Source organism: Corvus kubaryi, unplaced genomic scaffold (assembly GCF_017639235.1).
Source record: "Corvus kubaryi isolate FWS band 111438036 unplaced genomic scaffold, C.kubaryi_AGA036_p1.0 74, whole genome shotgun sequence".
Classification (NCBI taxonomy): Eukaryota; Metazoa; Chordata; class Aves; order Passeriformes; family Corvidae; genus Corvus; species Corvus kubaryi.
The window spans coordinates 12047706-12068527 of record NW_024582061.1 but is presented as its reverse complement, the minus strand read 5'-3'; the positions used below and the strand labels follow the sequence as shown (position 1 = coordinate 12068527).

At 41.4% G+C, this 20822-nt stretch overlaps 1 protein-coding gene across 2 annotated transcripts; it reads left to right on the top strand.

Annotated features, from left to right (window-relative positions):
* Window positions 1-712: 712 nt before the first annotated feature.
* NFYB (nuclear transcription factor Y subunit beta) lies at window positions 713-15424 on the top strand. Of its 2 annotated transcripts, XM_042050935.1 has the most exons (8): window positions 1929-1939; window positions 5476-5481; window positions 7807-7910; window positions 8379-8509; window positions 10306-10503; window positions 12237-12318; window positions 14691-14770; window positions 14983-15424. In XM_042050935.1, exons 3-8 carry the CDS (start codon window positions 7817-7819, stop codon window positions 15013-15015), a joined length of 618 nt encoding a protein of 205 aa, XP_041906869.1. In that variant the 5' UTR covers window positions 1929-1939; window positions 5476-5481; window positions 7807-7816; the 3' UTR covers window positions 15016-15424. The 2 variants fall into 2 exon arrangements, with proteins under 2 accessions (XP_041906871.1, XP_041906869.1); XM_042050937.1 differs by lacking the exons at window positions 1929-1939; window positions 5476-5481 and adding an exon at window positions 713-800 and having other exon boundaries at window positions 7817-7910.
* Window positions 15425-20822: the final 5398 nt, after the last annotated feature.

The following is a 20822-nucleotide window of genomic DNA, read 5'->3' as shown; positions in this document are numbered from 1 at the left end:
GGGAGGGGAGCGGAGCGGGCGGGCAGGGAGGGAGGCGGCGGCGAGGGGGGTGTCGGCAGGGGCGGCTGCCCCCGCCGGTGTCCCGCTCTCTCCGCGGGGCCCTGCCCGCTCCGGCTCCATTTTGCGGCCTAGGCAGGGGTGGGGGCAGCAGGCGGGGCTGCCCCGCGGCCGGCCGGCACCCCGCACCGCCCGCTGAGAGGCGGCGGGCACTCGCGGCTCGCACGGGCTCCCGCCATCCCTCCGTCTCCGCGCCGGCCGCGCTCGCTGTGCCGCGGCTCCCGGAGGGCGGGGGGCGGCTTTGTGGCGGCCGCGCCGGGTGGAGGGGGCTCCGCGCTCTTTTGTGTCCGCCCGGCCGAGCCCCCTCCCCTCGCCGCGGGAGCGAGGGGCCTGGACCCCCACCACGCCCACGGCCCCGGGCCGGGAGCCGGGCAGCGGGGCCAGAGCGGCCCGGCTCCCCCCGCGCCGTTGTCGGGACCGAAATTTCCTGGAAGGTTTGGCGGTATTTTGCAGGGATAAGGAGCGTAGGGCGAGGCCCCGGGATGTGGTGCCAGTACTCGGCTGGCCGTGCGGGCGGGAATGCGAGGCCTTGGTGGGCTGCACAGGGGCCCGGCAGAGGCGCCCGGCCGGCCACGGGCAGGTGCGGCCACCGCGGAAATCACAGCCAAGGTGACCAACAATAAAGTTGCTGATTAACTGAGGACTCGTCGTCTTGTTCCATTTGTAAACAAGGGGTCACGATAGACGAGTTACCTCTCGAACAGATGTGAGCTGCGTGCCAGGAAGGTTCGGAGGCTGTTGGTGTAAGTAGGAAGATTCCCCCCCCATGCCCCTGCGCTAGCTGTGTTTGCATCATTGAAGGGCATGGAATCGAGAAATGGGATCGATCGGCTCGCAGTGGCACAGATGCAGTTGCGTGGCATCAGCACTTGTCCTGTGACACACATGGCAGATGGCAGAGAGACGGAACCATGCCATTACCAATGTCCGCACAACTCTTCTGCATGTGGCAGGTGTTCTTGGGCAGACCTGTGTGTGCTAGCCACTGTTCAACCTTCAGAAATTGTGTAGTTGGTGATCCTGAAGAGTACTGTCTAGGTTATTCACAGACAATCCTATTGGAAAAACAAAAAAAATTCATGTATTCTAGTAATGTCTCTGCAGCTACAGTATATATTCTGCAATACAGCAGCAGTAGAAAATCAACTTTTAGCTTTACCAGTTTCTTTGAGGCTTAACCAAAAAGATTTTGTCCTGAAAAGAACTGTAATGGAAAAGCTACTTAGTTTGCTTGGCTTGCTAGGGATGGCAAAACTATTGATAACAATGATCCAAACATTTCTAGGCAGTGAGGAGCACAGAAATCTGGATTTTAGCCCATGCATGGACTCTGTTATGTGTAGTAACTGTTCCTTGGCGTGTTAATAGATGGCAGTTATTGACAATTAAAAGAAAAAAAATTGCAGCTTTCTCAAAAAAAGCTCTGGCAAAACGGTAGCAAAAAGGAAAATGGTAGGTGCCCCTTTGGGCAGTGTTCAGAGTCTGGCTTTAATTGGCTTGCAGGAATGGAGAAATGGTGTCTATATATAATCATTAGCATAGTGTTCCTAAACAATAAGCTAGCAGTTGCTTTCTTTTTTTCCCTGTTTATATGGTCTGTGGCATGACAGTTACAGTCTAAAGGCAGGACCCATCTGTAATTCTCTAGGACACCCAAAATGGCTCAATCTGAATCATTAAGAGGCCTGTGTGAGTTGCTTTTGCTCTCTGCATTGAGCGGGTGGTAATACATAGTCTTGGCTGCTGGCATTTACAGCTATGGCATTATATTAAAAGAAGTTAGGAGCACTGGCTATTACTCTTTAGACTTAAGTATTTGACAGTTACAGCAGTTCAAACCTTAACTCTTATTTGTGGTAATAATTACATGAAGGGAGGCAACGTTCAGAAATTGAATGAAAAAGAATGTTTAAGATAATGTCAAGATATGAAACATTAAAAACTGAAACTTTGAAAGTGGGACCTTGTTTTGCCAACATTTAAAAAGGGTTTGCAAGGTTCTTCCTTTAGTGCTTTCAAATGCAAATCTCTAATGTAGCTCCACGGGTTTTTTTGCTTAGAAAGAAACTTGACTGTTAGTACTGAGTTGTGCAACAGTGTTTTAAAGAAACTTAGTATTTGGAAATTGATGTTTTAGTGGCAGGATGCTTGTAAAAAGTGCAAAACATGACTATATATATGCATACTAAACAATATGGGTAAATAACATTTGTAAAATAAAAGCAAGTGTCAGCAAATTCAACAGTTTGGGCTGAAAATATTGGTCTGGTGTGAACTAGCTTTGTAAAACTCTTACTTGTTACTACCTCAACAAAAGAAAAATAACCAACTTAAAAATGTTATCAAACTTCTAAAAGAAAAAGACAGGATTTATGGATTGCTGCTTTAATAAACAGATAAGCTTCGTTTTTCACAAAAAATGCTAGAAAAGTATCAAAAACTTATTATTGAAAGGTAATAGGGGGATTTCAGTCAGGTTGCTGAAGGAAGGAAGTGCTGGTGCAGTGTGTTCAGCGCTGCTGCCTTCTTCCAGCTTCTGCAAAAGCAAAGAAACTGCCTCCACTCCTCTGCTCATCTGGTTTATTTTCCCTTCCAGCTTCTCTCTTCTACTGCCAAAAAAGAGAATGCATGGAAACTCGGTTTCTCCTGCTTGTCCTGTATCGCTGATCCACTCCTACTTGATGTGAAAATACATGTGGTTTTAGTCCACCCATAGACATTGGAACTAGCTGTGCTTGTGGATGTTAGCCAGCCTGGGAAGGAGCCACCAGCTGCTCTAGCACAGCTGGATCTGTGTGGAGGGGGCTTGTGGTCAGTGGCACTGGGGCTTGTAAGGTAACACATAAAGCTGATAGACTGTTACATGGAGGGGGAAGGTGGAAAGGTAGCAAGGTGGCAATGCCCTGTTTGGATTTCATAAGGGAAAGTTTCCTCCCCATGGGCCAGGGGAAGGATCCTGGTACAGCCCAGATACTAACGAGCCTTGGTGACACTGTCTGGTCCTCTCAGCATCAGTCTGCTTTTCCCAATGTTACTCTGCTCTGGGGGAAAACGCTGAAAACAAGAGATGAGAGAAGCCTGAGATGGAGAGAGAATGCAGCATCTGGTTTTGTTCTAGCTGTGTGCTAAGGGGTTTAGCTTTACATTTTGTGTTATCTGCTGGAACAGTGTCCTGTGAATGCATTCACCAGCTGGTGTTTCTTGCTGCAGGTGAGAATTCAGTAGGAAATTAGGATCCCCAGAAATCACTGAAAAATAAAAGGGAATTAAAGTTGTATTTTCAATTGGGAAATCTTTCTGTTTAACAGGAGAGGGTGCAGAAAGCGCAAATAAAACTTTGTGTCTCTGCTGTTACGTAAAGCTTCCCATCTCTTGTGATAAGGTGTGACAAAATGAATCCACAATGACTGATGGGTTACTACCTAAAGCTTTAGTTATTGTTTCTGTCCTGCTTCTGTGGCGGAGACACCTGCATGGAATGTGTACCAAGTGCTTCAGTTCATTGCATATCATTTTTTACTGTCCCTCTTGTAGAGTAGCAATTCCGGGAGACAGGGTGAATAAATAACCACATGAAGTACTTAAATCACAAGAGGCCTTTGGTTTCCCTTCAAGAGGGCAGTTTGCAAATCATTGCCAGATAACTTCCCACTCTGAAAACAAAAATCTTGTTTCTTCGATTTTTTTTTTTCCTTTGTTTTTCCTTTTATACTGATTCAAGCTTTAGTCTCTTCTTCTCAGTGCTAGTGGGTCTGGGCTTGTATTCTCCTTTAGTTATCACTTAGCTGAGCCACTGTTCCTGTCTGTACTCTTAAGAGAGCTCATAAGATTAAACAGGATGCAAGATTTACTTTGAGATACTGACATTTTATTAGTTTAGTATAGACATATTATAGGAACAGTCTGAGTTGTGGGCAGCTGACAGGAGCAAATTTTTTTAAGCATCCTCCACAATATTTATACCAGATGTCAGTGTAAACCTCTATGTTCATTCACTTGCATCTTATCACAGAACTTTCTTTGATGCCCTTGAAATGTTTCTCTTTTAACATATTTCTTTGGTTAATTTCCATGCATCAAGTAATTTGTATATCCCTAGTAATATTCTTTTTTATTAGAGGTGAAAAAAACAGAAAACCACTAACAGAAAACATTGTGCTGCTGCTCTGTATTCAGATTTTTCCTTTACAGTGTAGCGCTGAATGTTTGTGTACTGTAGTTGTTTACTCTCCCTGGTTGTTGATAAAATCAGATAGTGGCATGGTCATTTCAGGGACTGACATGTCACTTCTGATATGCTTAGCTCTCAGTCTTGATTCAGTCCATGTCTATGCATAGAGGAACTTCAGTGCCTTCCTAGCATTGGAGGCTGAGGATAATGTGCAACCTGCAGTAGCTGCTTCTTGCACTTGTGCACAGTACCTGCTGCTGGAGGACCGAGGTGTTGGAAGCCCTCCCTCGTGCAATTTGGCAGCCACACAGAGGTAGGAGATGTCTTGTATTAAAAGGCATTGCAATGTTTGCATGCTGAAACTGCCATGCAAATGTGATGTATAATCTGCAAATGGCTGCTTCTCTTTAAAGCAAGTCGTAACAACTCAGGGGTTTAAAGCAAAATCTGAGAGTTCTTGCCCGTCTGAACCTTTTAGGATGAGATCTCCCAGGATTTTGCCTGCTCTAGCATCTACTTCCATCTAAAGTAGTAGGTCTTCCTAGTAAATGGGCCAGCATAAGAACTGTTGTCCTTTTTAGTCTCCCAGTGACTGCAGTTAGTGTAGGCAAGGTGTTGTTTCTATGCTACATTGGGCTGCTGCCATTCCAGAACAACTTCAGGGACACAAAATTTAGTTAGTGTCATGGTTTTGGAGGAGTTTTATTGGTTGTTTGGGGTTTTTGTTTGTTTAAAGGAGGGGGATTAGTTAGCAAATTAGTATTGAGAACAGTGTTTTCTCATTTTCTGAGCACTGTTGTACATATTACAGCACTTGTGCTGAGCTTGACAATCAGATAATGTGGTGATTGACTGGAGTTTTGAACATCTGAAATGAAAACTGTAGTGTGTGACCGTGTAACTGTTTATTATGAGATGACTGGGATAGCAGTGGCCACATTTTCCTGCAAGGTCATGTTTGTCATCCATCAGGCTCAAAGAAATACTAGTGGGGTGACTGGATGGTATATTAATTACAGTTGCTATATTCAGATGCCTGGCTCTAGATTTGAATTGAATGACAAATCTGGCTGAAGTTCTTCCACCAACTTACTTGGGTTGAAGTGGTGTGCTGAGATCCACTCCCTTCCTCACCAGGAGACCAGCCGAGCTGTGGAGGAGGCTCATGGGGCAGCTGGGCCTTCAAGATGTGGCTGGAGAAAACCCTGAGTGCTCTACTCTGAGCTTGGAGCTGACCCTGCTTTTAGCAGGGCTTGGAGTAGAGACCTCCCACGGCCACTTCCAACGTGGATTATCCTGTGGTCCTGGATCAGGACCTGGTACGCTGAGCGTTATGCACAAGGGTGTTAGAGCTGTCCCTAATCTCCTGTGCCAAGGTTGTCCTGGCAGCTAAAAATCTATCTTCAAGTAATACCGACAGAAGTCATTTCAGTTGATGTTAAGCCATCAGTGTCTGTTTTCTTTATCTGAGTCAGATCTGCCTTTTGCTGCTGCAAGCCTTTTCCTGTCAATTTTGCTAATCGCTATTTTAGATTCACAGTGTAGATAAACATCCACACAAACTCCCAGTAATGGTGAAATAATACATCCTGTAAGTAGATCTGGAAAAGTGCACACAGAAAAGAATAGAAGCAAAGGTATTACCTTGAGGATGCATTAGTCTAATATGACCAAAACTGTCTGTAGATACAACAGAGGTTTGAAAGAGATTCAAGCAGGAATTGTCTTTTGAAGGCAAGCTGGGCTAATCGAAGCAAGATGATTTCTTAAATAGTGTTGCTGGATCTTGGCAATAAAGATTCAGGTGGAGTAGCCTGTAGGAGAGGTGAGCAGAAACCAGTTAGTTATCACATCATGGCAGAAATTTGAAGAATATTGCAACCCTGGAGGAAGGAAATAATTTAGAAGAAATGTTTCATAGAAGATTGAAAAAAAGAGAGGGAAAGAAAGATCAAGGTATTTAAAATAGTACTGAGGCTGAGTAAAGATTGCTGAGATCCTGAATTAAATTCTAGTAGGGATCAGAGAGCCGAAACTGAGAACAAGACTACCAGAAAATCCTAACTTAATTTTGGAGGTACATTTTGAGATTTACCAGAGTACATTTTTAATTGTTTCAAAGTGCAGAAGGAAGAGAGAGGCATAATTCTCTTAATGATGTGTGATGTCAGTTTTGGTGATCATGATGTGCAGGATTGTGATATCCTTGCGTTGTCATTACAGTAAGCTGAGTAAGCAAACTGCAGACCCTTTGGGAGATGGAAAAGCAAAGTTAAATCTCCCAACAAAGAGTCTGCAAAATGTGGACAAAATGAATATATGTCAAGGTTGGCACATGGAAGGCTAATGCCTAAAATACTGCCCTTCCTGTGGGTAGAGCTGCTGTGTAAGAAGTGAAGCTGGTTTACAAAAGCCCATCAAAAGGAACCTGAAGTTCTTTATAAAAGCGTGTGTAATATTCTGTACAATGAAGAAGAGGTGGAAGGGTCTTTTTCTCTTGAGCAGCTCCTAAGGCTCCACCCAGCTGTTGTTGCAATGTGAGCAGTGCTCGCGTTATTTGTGCATCTATGGCCAAGGGTAACACTGGACGTTGCCTGAAGGTTTCAAAGTGAAACTCAGCCCTGTGGTCACAAGCAAAGTGCAGATTAGTGAGAAGTTAAATGCTCATATTTCTGGGTAGGTATAAAAATAGCACAACATTGCTTCTCTCTCCCTCCCTCCTTCCTTCCCTCCCTCTTCAGGCTAATGGTTGTGGAAAAAAAGTGAGCTCCGTGGTTTCACTGGCAACAACCACGTGATCCTTCAAAGACACCAAGGTACCCACACAGTGGGTGTGGGGTCAGTGAGTGAATTCAGCTGGGCTCTGCCTCCCCAGGAGCTTTTGTGTGTAGTAAGAAGGAGGGACATACAGGCTCTTTTGGCTTCCCTTTTTCTTCTGGCATTCCCTTTTTCTCCTGTGACCCCATATCCAAAGCCTCAAGAAGTCGTCTTGTTGGCCACATCAGAACACTGGGAGAAGAGCACTTAAGGATGCCCAGAGAGTGAGGCAGGGCAGGATCAGGGAAAGCTAAAACATGACTCAGAAGGCACATAGGAGTTACTGGTGTCTCAGGGAGGATGAGGATGCAGAGCTGGTCCCAAGGCCTGGCTAGAAGTTTGTCAGTGGGCTTGACAAACTGACATGGAGGGTAAAGATGAGTGAAGGATGCACTCTGTATAGTAATTAATAGGTAAAGCATTCAGTGAACAGCTGGTGTAGGTTTTGAGGGTTGTTCAGAGACACCTTGCATGTTCTGGTCAGACTCTCACGGGAAAAACACAAGATTGCTATCTGTGTGCTACATGAACTAGATGATTCTGTGCATGGCCTGTGCCTCTAACTGAGGTTTTTGGGAAGCCTCACAAAACAGCTGAACTATTCACCTGTCGATAAAACTCAGGAATGACAGTGGAGATACTGTTCTCCAATAACAAAATATGCTTTGTATAAATTGATCTCATAGTTTGATTAATGGGCTGGGTTTCAGTAATAGCTGCACTTAGTGATGTAACAATCACACCTGAAAGGTTTCCTTCTTCTCATTGTAGATGGATGGTGACAGCTCCACAACAGATGCTTCTCAGTTAGGAATTGCTGGAGATTACATTGGTGGCAGTCACTATGTGATACAGCCTCATGATGGTAAATACTACTATTTCTCTGTGTAGGTATAGAGACATTTTCTTCCAGGTCTTGTATAGTTATCTGCTACCTTCTCTCAGGCTAAGAATTTGCAATTGTTTTCATAATGCCTCACTGTATAAAGAATTTTTTCTTCGGTCTGAAGGGGGGAGGTTGGATTTTTAGATGTTGGCACTGAGACCTTGAGGGAATGACAAAAAAAATTTATGTTCTGGGAAACAGTTTGTATTTTGACATGACATTAAGAATGCTTGGTGATCAGCAGCCATGTACACTTCTGTGCATAATGTGATAAAATGCTATCTTTATGAAGGTATTGTGATGTTGCATCTATTTTTAAAATTCTTTCTATGATGCTAACACACTGTGCTTTCAAAGGTCTTCATCCTTCAGTGTGAGATTTTAAACTGAATTACTGCCTGCTGTCTATCACATATCATTTTTGTTAACTTTTCTTCATTTCATTAGACACAGAAGACAGCATGAATGATCACGAAGATACAAATGGCTCAAAAGAGAGTTTTAGAGAACAAGATATATATCTTCCAATTGCAAATGTGGCAAGGATAATGAAAAATGCCATACCCCAAACAGGAAAGGTAATACCCTTATCTGTTAAAGAAAGTGTGTTAATGAGTTTTATTCTGTCCTCTCAGTGAACTTGAGCTGGTAGAATAACATATTTTTCCAAATGATACTGCTTTATTGGAGAAAAGTGTTATAAAAGGAAAGGGAAAAAAACCCCAGGAGCAGGATGTGATTGAGACCAAGTCCATTTTTCTTAGATTTCTGAAAGCTTTTAGTAACTGCTGTAATTAGAGCATCCAGAACTGTTCTTCATAGGGCTTTCAAGAGCTTCCTTTTTCTAAGATGTGTTCTCTGAAATTGTCATAAAGGATCAGACTTGGTGACAATCACTAAGAATATTTTCTATGCAATTCTCTTGAGAGATTTAGTTTGCTTTCATTGAGGTGCATAAAATTTGGAATAAGTGAATCATTTTGGCTGAAATAGAAATCCAGTGCTCATTGTGAAGGAAAGAGAATGGTTAGCCTTCCATCACCCAAATACTCACATACACAAATGTGACCTAAGGAGTCTGCTGTGTACCGTGGAGCAGATAAGGCCAGATACTTGAAAGCCTTATTTATTTCTTACTTCTAAGAATAGACTTTTTAATCCATTCTGCTGAGCTGGTGATTGTATAAGTGTTTCATCATTCTACCTGTTTATCTTAAACCTTTGCAGGGCTCCTATGACTTGCTGTTTCTCTGTTGTGTTCCAGTACAATTCCAGCCACAGTAACATTTCCTCTAGCTAAAACTGGTCCTTTTTTTTGAGATCCCTCTAAATAGAAGCAAACCATAATTTACCTGCATCTGCTTGTATTTTCATAGTGTTCAGGGCTTTCTGGAGATCTGGGTGTTACATTTATAACTTTGCTGTGAAAAGCTCTACCCTAGTCCATATTGTCATAAATTTTTAGTGATCAAGATGAGATTTTTCTCAAGAATTTAGCATATGGGATGTAGAGCTATCTTGAAAAATCAGGATGGTTTTTTGTGAAAAACTGCAAAGGAAGCTGCTGGCTGATGACTTCTGAAAATCTCACCCTACGTGTCTGAAAATATCAGAGGAACTAGTGAAGATGCTGCACACTGTCACTGCTTCATTTTTTTAGGTTCTTCTTATGTGAAGAATAAGAATCTTAATTTTTGTAATATTTTTGTTGATTCCTGTCAGCTTCCCAAGTAATCATGAGTAATGCTTGCTGTAATTTTAAGTCAAGTAAATTACTTTTGTCCAGCTGTAATCAAATTTACTTATTTCATTCTTGCCAGGGGCATATGTTTCTTCATTTGAATTCTCACTTGGAAAATTTATACCAGAATACTAAAGCATTAGAAAGGCTTGCTGCTAGGCATATATTCTGATCCTTGAATGTGGGCAGGATAAAAATACTTGTTATTGCTGAATTTGTGGGAATGTACTGCAGTGGGGTTGGAACTACTGGGTCTCTTAAAAAGAAGAGAAAGTGGGCTGTGACATTGTAATGAGCAGGTTTGAAGAGCCATAGGTAAGTGAAGCAAGAAGTACTGAGATGCATCTGTGTGTAAAAGCTTGTACAGAACTTAGGACTTCAGGAGATCCTGGCAGTTGGCTGTGCTGCTTGAAATAATAAAACGTGGGTAAAATCATGTTGCAGCTACTCTTCTGTAGAGCAGTGAGGACAGCCAGTGGTTCCCAGTACAGGCGTTGCCTAAATGGGTGTTATAATTGGGTTTTGGGATGTTTCCTTTATTATCTGGTGTGTTCTTTAGGGGTTTTGTGGTGAGTTTTTAAAAATCTTAATTGTGTCTTAATTGATGATTTTATGATACTTTTTCCTTACTAGATTGCTAAGGACGCAAAGGAATGTGTACAAGAGTGTGTAAGTGAATTCATCAGCTTTATAACATCAGAAGCAAGTGAGAGGTGTCACCAAGAGAAAAGAAAGACCATCAATGGAGAGGATATTCTCTTTGCCATGTCTACCTTGGGGTTTGATAGCTATGTTGAACCTCTGAAGTTATACCTCCAAAAATTCAGAGAGGTTGGTATATATGGGCATTTCCTCATTTATTTAACCTGGTTGTGTTTATCCTTAGCTCTCTGTTGTTGTAATTGTAAAATGGGTAACTTGCACAGTGTCTCACAGCTCTTGGTCTGGGAATAATGTAATGTTTAAAAGCATTCCAGAGGATGTCAAGAGAAAAAGGAGGAAGTAAGCATTTTGATTAGACTTGCTGATTCAGAGTAGTTAAAGCTTTCAACTGAATAAATTCTCTAATATATTGGTGGTAGTAAATTGACCTGTTCTTTAAAGGTGCCTATAAAGAATGTTTAATTCAATCTTTGGATTCAGTCAATATGTACTGACTGCATCCTCTGAGGAACTGGCCTAATGCCTATTGTTTGTCTGGACTTCAGATCTTCAAAAGAAAAAAACTGTTTTTCTCATGTTGGAATAATGATTCACATGGAAAAATATTTGCTTCAATGGGGGGTTTTAAAATTTTTTTTTTTAGCCTGTCCCTCAGTTTGCATTCAATACATAGTACAAGCTAGGTATGCCATCCAAACAGTTTAATTTATTCCTTCTCTAGCAGAAAGGGACTTTTTTCCTTTCAGCAATTTAGACCTTTTCAAAAAGGAAGTTCCTTCCGCTTGGGTTTTTTGTTCTGGGCTGCCTCCCCCTGTCTAAATTGGCAGTGCAGTAGAGAAGGATGCTCTCCAGAGTTTCTTTGTTTTGTAAACCTAAGATTTTTTTTTAGGTCAGACTCACTAATGATATTTGTTTTGCTGACAGCACTTAAAGCTTCCCCTTCCCAGAAGGTCATTTGCTTGATAACTGAGTAACAGGAGGTGTAATATAAAGTTGGAATAGTGGTGTCTTTTTCCAGTTCTGTGTAGCAGTTGCACATGCTGTGATAGTGCTGTATGTGCTTTTATTAAAGAGGCAAGTGTTGCCTAACTATTGCCAGTACTACTGAATAAGTCTGAAGTGGGTCTGTGCTACTTTCATTCTTAATTGACCATTTTTGCAGATTGTAGATGCTGTGGTAGCAGAGTAGTTGGATTGGGTTTTAATTGCATGGATGGATTGAATAGCTTTGCTCATCAGTTTCAAATCTCCATTCCAGCAAGAGTGTCTTCAGAGTGAAATACTTCTGTTTTGTAACTGAGTATTTTGTCTGCAGCAAGCAATTGCAGAGAATCTTTTTTTATGCCTGTATCATTTTCCTAGATGTTCTTATGTAATAGCATAGAGCATCAAACTTCATACTTGTAAAACTGCATGCAGATGACTGGGGGCCTTGGCTTTCTGTGCTGATATCCTTGCTGGCTGTAGTTCTTGATGTGGGGGAAGAAATTCCACATCTTGGTTTTAAATGTCAGCTCTTAGTTGTGTGGTGATGGTGCTTGTGTGTGGTTGGTAAGCAAATGTTGCACATTCTTGGTAGTTATGATTCAGTCATTTCTTGTAAATGCTCTTAACTTCTTCTTACCACAGATTTTTGACTTTCTGCAGGAGGTGAAAAGCCTTTCTTAGAGCCACACAGTCCTAATTTGCCAAGTTTTTGTTTCAGGAGTATGGCTAAGATCAAGAACACTCATGTAATGTGCACATTCTCAAATCCCATAGAGTTTTACAGGTCTTGGATTTCAAGCTCCAGCTGTTGCACTGTGACTCTTCTGCAAGTTTCAAACCTTGGCTAGAGCTCCTGGGGCTGTGAAAAAATCTCAGTCTTTTATTTTTGCTTTTTTTGTGCTCTCTTTTTTTAGGCAATGAAAGGAGAAAAGGGAATTGGGGGAACAGTTACAACTGCAGACGGTCTAAGTGAGGAGCTCACAGAAGAAGCATTTAGTAAGTAATACTTTTTAATTAATTATGTTATTACTACAGCTTTCATAAAAACAGAACTTCCTTCAGGCACAGCATTCTTACTTGAGGAATATATCCTGTACTAGTCATAGCTAATGTCAACTGTGGAAAATTTATAAATGCATATATTAGTGCTAGTATTTTTCTCTACACTTAAACACAGGTTGTAATGAAAGGTGCAAATCTTTTTTTTCTTTTTCCCCAGTAGCTACATGTTTAGCTCCATTCATTTTACTTGCAAGACTGTTGGGGGGAAAAAAGTAAAATTAACTCCTCTTGATGACTTGAGGAGCTCATCTTTGGGAAATGAGGCAGAGAAGAAAATCATCTTTGTCTAATTCTAAAACACTTAATATTTCTTACATTCAAAAGAATGCACAGATTGGCAGCTAAAAGGTGTAGGGCAAGGAGTATCATGTGCATTCAGTGTAATTTTTTTTCCTTTTACTGTGGATTAAAGCCTGGCAGTTTTGGGGGATTTGCACTGGTTTTGTTGGTGCTGGATTTTTGCACGTAGCCTCCACGTTGGCTTTTAAATGTTACGGGCTGGTAATGTTGAAGCTGATACAAGAGCAATTAGGAAGCACAGCTCCAGTCATATCTACTGACAAGATTTAGTTTTCCAAGTATCTGATAAATACTCTGTTTAAAATCACTGGTAAACTACTGAACTAGCAAAAATTTAAAGCCTGAGGACTAAAATAACTTATTCAGGATTGGAAATACACTTTGCTCACAGTTTGATGACTTTGGCTACATGAAACAGTGCAGACTCTTTGGGTCTCTTCTAGCCTGGAAGATGAGCTTATAAAACTGGCTGGAAATTAAGAATCTAAATCTAAATATTGCACGGGTCCCCTGCAATATTTAGGTTCTTAATTTCCACACCTAGGAGCCTCAGAGTGCTCTATGAAATAAACCTTAAGTTGCTGTGACTTGAAAAGAGCAACTTTAGAAATATCCTGGCAGGACTAAGGATGCAAAGGAGATGTTGCAGTAGTCGAAGAAAGTAAAAAAAAAAAAAAAATTATGTTAAATAACTGACCATGTCAAGTGCTGCAGGTATTTCTCTCCACAGGGGCAGCTATGGATCTGTCCAAAATGATGGTCTCACTGCAGCAGTAGCAGTGATAGCTGTGCTTCTGTGGCATAACCCTCAGCTCTTTGTGTTGGCCTCATGCCAGGGCTGGGTCAGGGACTCTCCATTAAGCTGTGTTGGATGTGGAACATGCACATTGAAGGACAGTAAATTTTGGACTTGCCAGAGCCACTCTCACTAGGATCTTGATGCATCTCTTAGCCTGCAACTGAAGCAATTTAAAATTTGTACAATGGAGGAAGGAGGAAAAAAAAAAAAGACATGAACTCCAACCAACCAAAAATCTAATTACAAAACCCTCAAGCATCAGCTTTCAAATGAAAACTGTTAGGATTGTGCTGTGTTTTCAGAATTTTGTATTGGTTATACATCTTGTTTATACTTAGTAACTGAAAGAACAAAGCCCCATTGTTTGTGTCCTAGGGAAAAAGTTGTGCTACAGTGACTTAAACTGCAATTTAAGAGTTTTGCTTCCAAACAGCAGTTGTAAGGCACCTACTCTGAATGTCAAAGCTCAACATACATGTTATTGTAAAGGTTTACCTTGGAGCATCACTCCTTTTGTTTGCTCTCAGTATCTCAAAAGTACTTTTTACTTTTATTGGCCACCTCTTTCCTCTGTGAAATCAGAGCTCTCGTGTGTGCCCTGAAGGACATGCTGAAGTCAACCAGTGCAATGTCAGGTTCTGGCAGTGCCTTTTATTTTTTGTCATTGCCTGTTCCTGTTCCTCTCTTCTGCCTTCCATGGGGCTTCCATATTATGGAGTTCCTGATGGATCTCAATTTGTAAAGCAAAAGAGTGCAATGATTTCATTGAGTACCTCCCACATGGCTATGCTCAAGTGCTAACGTTATGTTTAAACAAAGCCAGCTGAATTCTCCGGATTTCTTGGAATGCTGAGGACTGGAGATGGCCTTTTCAGTGGTGAGGGTAGCAAGCTCCACTCCATTTGCCTGTGTACAGGTGTGGACATTCTGCTTCAGGCACATCCAGGGGAAGAACGAGGTGCAGTCTTACCCTCAGAGCAAAATTAAGTTGAATTTTATGTGTCTCTTGTGAATGGGAATAAACTTGTTCACTTGTAACACTTGGTAACAAGTGTGCCTGTACCATTGTAGGATGGTAACTCAGGAGATTAATGGCTCTGTAGTCCTGGAGTGGACCACAATCATTTAATGGTGACAGACACATCAAACAAGGCTCTGTATATCAAGCAGCTCCTGCCTAACTTTTTTAAAATGCTCTTTCTTTCAGCTAACCAGTTGCCAGCAGGCTTAATAACCACAGATGGCCAACAGCAGAACGTTATGGTCTACACAACATCATATCAACAGGTAGTGTATCCTGTCCCTACTCTCCGTTCTGCTCAAATCCAAACACTACTTCAGCTGCTCTGCTCTGAAGGATGAGAATCAGTTTTATTTAGTGCTTGGCTGGTGGCTGTTGTGCCACTCCAACACTGAGAATTCATGGCTGCTTGCTGTGAACTGCTCTGCAGTTTCAGAAAAGGTGCATTGGAATGTAAGCTTGCATTTTCTTTCTCTAGATCTCTGGTGTTCAACAAATTCAGTTCTCATGATTTTGAAGAAAACTTTCCATCTGGGAACGTGAGACGGAAAACCTGTGCAACTCTAACGAAGAGACAGTTTTAATGACTGGTGAAGAGATTTATCTCTTTGTATATTAAATAGCTGTAATGTAGCTACCAGAAGCTTGACTAATTGAGGTGTGAGTTCTGACTCAAATCTTTTTCATGATGATTTTAAAGAAATAATTGGATTTTAAAGGTATTAAAGTATTTTTGTTTTGTACAAGAGTTTGTTGCTCTGTATAACTCCTGTATGCATTGTATATTGCAATTTATTACTGTCAGAGATTTGTAGACAGTTTCTTATTTTCATATTGAATCATGTTACTTTTGTAATTCAGGTAAACAGCTGGGTTAATTCATGTTTACCCTTTGAATAAAATTGTAAGGGTAAAGTTCATTTTTGAATGCAAGTTGCCTTTATTATAAAGATTGAGTTAGTCTTGGTTATGTAACTTGTCTTGCATGACAACCTCAACTAACTTTACATGTCAGCTTATTTATTGAAATTTTGAAAGGGACTTTTTCCTCATGAAACTAGCAGCTCAAAAGAATTGCTACAATTGTTTTTTCTAATGTAACTTCTGAATTAAAGGTTAATCAAAACCAATGAATGCTCTACTACGTTTAGGGGTTTAGAGCTTATCAACAGTGTTGATGAAAGCACTGACTGTGCGATGCAGGTTTTCTTCTTGTTTCTTTTTTTTTTTTCAGTTGCATTAACTCTCCTTAGACTTACTTTGATACTTTTAAGGTAGTCTTTCTGCTATTGAAATAACTCTTCCTTTTTATGTATGGCTTTTAGAATCCCAAACTTAGAAATCCAAGGGTAGGGGGGCGGATTTTATAGTCCTTGTGGTAAAAGATCTCATTTTAACTTTTTACTGAGATGTTTTAACGTTTCTTGTGAGCCTGTGGGAACTCAAAAGTGGTAGTGACTTTCTGTGTCCAGGCTGCGTGTTGTGTTGAGTGCATGAGTGGCTGAGAGCTGAGCAAGTGATACAAATCTGAAATGGAAGACAGACTTCAGGTTTGCTGTCTCTTTCCTGGTTTTTGCAATAAACTCTACCTAGGTAATGTAGTTCTGTATATTTAGTGAGCTGTTCTTGGTAACATTGCTGTTTCTTTAATAATGGGTGGGTAATTTTGTTGCCATGTCTTAGACTGTTAGGGTAGGAGTGGGGGTTTTAGTAATATCTTACTCAGACTGAATTCTGGGACCTTTGGTATTTTTACTGTTTGCAGTGCAGTGAAATGTAATATATTAATTATCTTTCCACATACCTGTTATTAATTTAAGCAAACCACACCTTGAAACTGTTGCCATATGATTTCTTGCTGGTTTTGTCTCTTCTTACCAGAAAAAAAGAAAGAAAAGTAACAGTTCAATATTGGTAATTAGCTTAACCTAAGATATCCTGGAGGCCTGAAATAGGCAATTCTTTAGCTAAACAAGAACTTTCTGTATGTGCAGACTTGAGCAGTGTTTCTTACCAGTCAGCATCCTGCTGGCAGAGCCTCTGGAGGCGATCCAGTGTATTCTGGGGCCGTCTGCACGGATGTTCTGGGGTTTGTGGCTGCCTGTCATTCTTCAGCAGCTACGACTGAACAAATGGAGTTTTTCATTAAACGTAAAACTGAATAACACAATCCCTACATGAGCCCCTTCTGTTTGTATTCTGTTTATTTCAGGCCAGCATAGCCTGTTCTTGATGTTCCCAGATTTGCAATGAAACAAAGCTGCGATACCAGCTAAGGAGAAGCTAGGAAAGATTTGGCATTTTGATGTCTAGAAAGAGGCCTGATGTGATCCCACACACTTGCTTGAAACAAGCAATATTTTTCAGTGCCCTCTCTGCTGTGAGTTTAGGTTAAAGTGTTTTAAGTTTGTGGTTTATACACTATCATGTGAGCAATGAAGCTGATACTTTGTTTTTCTTTTTTCTTTCTTCTCCTCTCACCCTCTGAGGGCCAGGGACAAAACTGCAACTAACTTGCTCATTCTCTTCCTGAAACTACCGACGTAATAGTACAACACTTTGTTCCATGTCTCTCTGAAACCATTCTCCCAATAAAAGTTTGCAGGGTACTGTAGCCATGGTACAACAAATAAAACAACTGTGGTCTGAAGAAATACTTGCCTAATTTATATTAGCAGCAGCACAACTACTGTATTCTTTATTTTTGTTTAACAAATCTGTGTTCTCATTTTGCTCTTTTTAAGTATTCAAAGTTTACAAGTAGCTGAGACTCAAACCAAGAATGACCATTCCTGATACATCTCATCTGTTTCTACAAAACTGCTGTCTTTGGTCCTCTGAATGTTTTGTGTGAACTAAGATACACCCAAACTGATCTTAAGCTTGAGACAGCTATGGCAGCCTATGCTAAGACTTGGAGAAAGGCTGCTTGAAATAGCAGTGACGTTCAAAGATCCTTTTCCAAGAAAAGTGACCTTTTTTAGGTGCCTTTTCATGACACAAGCAAGTTTTACCACAATTTTTTAAAAAAATGCATTTTTGTGTAACTTGATCTGATATTTCTTTATAGAGTGCTTTTGGTGTCTTTAAAAGCACAGAAATGCTGTTATCTCTAGTCAAAGTGCAGTTATGAGAAGAGCTAATTTAGATGGTGTTCTACATCCCATTTTCATTACAGGCATAATGGGAGATGAGGCTCTGCCTTTACCAGTCTTGTTGATGTACACATGCATTGTTAACTATTTTATTTATTCCTCCCATCTGATCTCTACTGAATGCTAAAATACGTGGCTGGATGGTGTAGCCAGAACCTCTGGCATGAGGTGGTACATCCTAAATACCTACTGACCCATGCCTATCTGCCTGTAGCTAAAAATCAGCCTGAATTATGTGGGCTGTTCTTTAAAGAGCTGTCTTCCTTGTACTCTGGCTCACTGTGCATGCTGTAGGATGATCCCTATTGCAGACCTTGAGGATGATGCTCATTAACATGTTGTAAGCATGGATAGGTGATTTCTCTCTTGCTTTTGGCAAGAGAGGAAGCATATGGGCAACTGCACACACACAGAGGAGATTGCTCAGTGCAAAGCAAGGAACAGAGCCAAGGGCTAGTGTTTTCCCCAGCACCTTGCTGTCATGATAAGAGTTGGCAGCAGCCTTGCTTACAGCTATAATATTCCTCATTTTGCAGAGCTCTGTCTGAATGTGATTAATGTTCCAGTTAAGTTACAGAGACTCGCTTCCTCAGTTATATTTACAGCAGTAAGACAACTTGCTTTTAAGTCACTGCATTACCAAATACTGCAGGCTTGACTTTTTTGGGGGTTTGATTTGTACCAAGTAGAAGAAAGGAAGTTTTTCACTGAAACTTGAAGTGCATTTTCCTGTATCTGTAAATGAAAAAAACCTCCAAACCTGGATGTAGATTCTAAGGCGAGTAACACTATAAGGAAACGATATTTTATATAGGGCCCAAGCCATCCTATAGGCAGGAGTTTGATAATGTGAACTCTAATGGTTACTCTTATTGTTCCCTGTCAGACCGCTTTGGTGAAAAGAGCAGTAGTGGGAGGGTGCCTTTTGGATGTGGTACACTGTAAGACATGTAGCTAGTTGAAAATACCAACCAATTTCTCCTCTTTGAAAATCAGATATGCTGTTCTGGCAAAATAATTCACGTTTTCACCCTTTCAAAGGTGAATAATACACTTAAGCAACTGAATAGTGATCCATTTACCCATCGATCTGTGAAATTGGCATGGTAATGCACAGCACTGTCACCTCTGACCCTCAGGATGTAGAAGTTTAATGGGAAGCTCCCTGGAAACTGCCAGTTCAGCTTGTGGTGACATCCAAGGCCCCGTGCTCTTGGGCGGGAGAGCAGTTTGCTATGCACAATAGTCTCCAAATTGGTGCCAGCTGCACTGAGTTTATTAAATCCAAGTCTCCAAGGATGGCTGTGGAGGCAGGGTGACGCAGTGCACAGCAGCTCTGAGGGAGTCAGCTACCCTGCTTTAAGAAATCTTCCAGGCAAATTTCCAGGGTCATTTCCTGGAATATTTTACTGCAGCGCACTGGGCCAGAGGACCCATTTATCAGAGCAATGGCACCTGATTTGCTTTTGTGTGAAAATAAACTATTGAGGGTTTAAATCTTCTGGGCAGAGGAGCATCCTTGGGGCTGCTAATTTAATGTGGGTGTGCCTCATACTTACCCAGCCTGTACAGCAACGTGAACAGCAAATAAAATCACCTCCAACAGCACAACCAAAACTCAGTTCAGGTGCAAGGGCCATGTCACTTGAAATACAGCTGCAGCTAAAACATTTGCAACAGCACATTAGGAGCAGTATATACTATTTTCACTTCTCTCTGCACCCTGTGGGAAGACAATCAGTCGACCACAGCAGAGCGCATGCCGCATCACTGTCATGAGCAGCGTGGCACAGATAAAGGATGCTGGGATGCACAGGTTTGTTCTGCACTGTCCCTCTCCTCCTTGGCCCCAGCCAGGAAATTCAAACCCACCAGACACCTGAGCTCCCTGTGTAGTGTAACATCCTGGGAAAAGCAGCCTGGTGAACAGGGAGATGCCAGGAGCCAGCTGACAGGAAAAGCTAAGCACTGAGGGAAAAGGGACAGGATCTGAAATCTCACCTCCAGCCAGCTGGAGAGCATTTCTGCTGCAAGGAAACAGGCTCCATCACTGCAGGGTGAGAACATGGGAGACTGCAAAGTCTAGGGAGTGCTGCAGCAGAGGACAAGTCTGCTCTCACTCTATCCAAAACCACAAGCAACAGCCACGTTTTACAAGGCAAGCAGCTGAAACTCATCCAAAATGTCTCTGGAGTAGATGCAGTGGGATCAAGTTCTGTACACACCAGAAAAAGAAATATTGACAATAACTGGCCATTTTGTGTTGTCTGCGTTGACAGCTCCCATGTTGCTTCAGATGGCTGCAATGTAAGTAGCTGAAACCTCAAGCTGTTAGATTGGTGTTTCAGGTCTTCTTTTTCAAGACAGTCATTTCAGAGACTCCAAACACTTTTCTTCTGGAGCAGGCAGCATTTAAAGTCAACATAGGAAAGTCTCTTCCCTACTCAGGCAAAGTACAGTAAAGGAATAATTAGAAAACTGCTACTAAAAAGAAAAATTTGGGGTATTTGTTAATACTGCTCAAAGTTACAAGACACTGCTTCTATCTAATAGCTTTTTGTTAAAAGAGAATTACCAGCACTGCATGCATGAGTGATGGTTACTCTAAAATGCAGTTAAGAATCCCTGGCAATAAACATTTAAATGAGTGAATGGAAACAAAACAAACCCAGGATGCAAACAAAACCAATGTTTTGGACCTTCTAAAATGGCATATGCCCAGTGTGCCTTTTTTAAGAATCACTTTGAAATAACTGTATATTGATAACTTCCATGTGTGGATAACAGTATTTTATAATTTCAACAGAAACAGAAATAACTCTGAACACTAAAGCACACTGAAATGCTTCGTCTCTTTTTCTCTTTGAAGATACCACATCCAAGCCTAAGTTTTCATTTTTAGGAGCTGCTGTACCAGCTCAGCAATTATGTCAGATATTAAAAGCAGATGCTTGTGAGAGGCAAGAATCCCCTCAAAAAAAAAACCAAAACAAAACAAAACTATGACAGCACACTATGCCCAGCCCCAATCTGGGAGATATTTTTGTTGTTCCTGTCAGGACTGTAAGTCCAACAAGTACCGTTAAGTACTTCAGGCTTTTGAAGGATGTAGGGAACAGACCACGTTGTAATTTACTACATTTATAATGCCAGGTTTTCAGCA

Excerpts from the sequence above, each read along its gene's own strand:
- NFYB (XM_042050937.1), top strand. The coding sequence starts at position 7,817 with ATGGATGGTGACAGCTCCACAACAGATGCTTCTCAGTTAGGAATTGCT. Across the intron at positions 7,911-8,378 it reads TGTGATACAGCCTCATGATG|ACACAGAAGACAGCATGAAT; the intron begins GTAAATACTACT and ends TCATTTCATTAG. Across the intron at positions 10,504-12,236 it reads ACCTCCAAAAATTCAGAGAG|GCAATGAAAGGAGAAAAGGG; the intron begins GTTGGTATATAT and ends CTCTTTTTTTAG.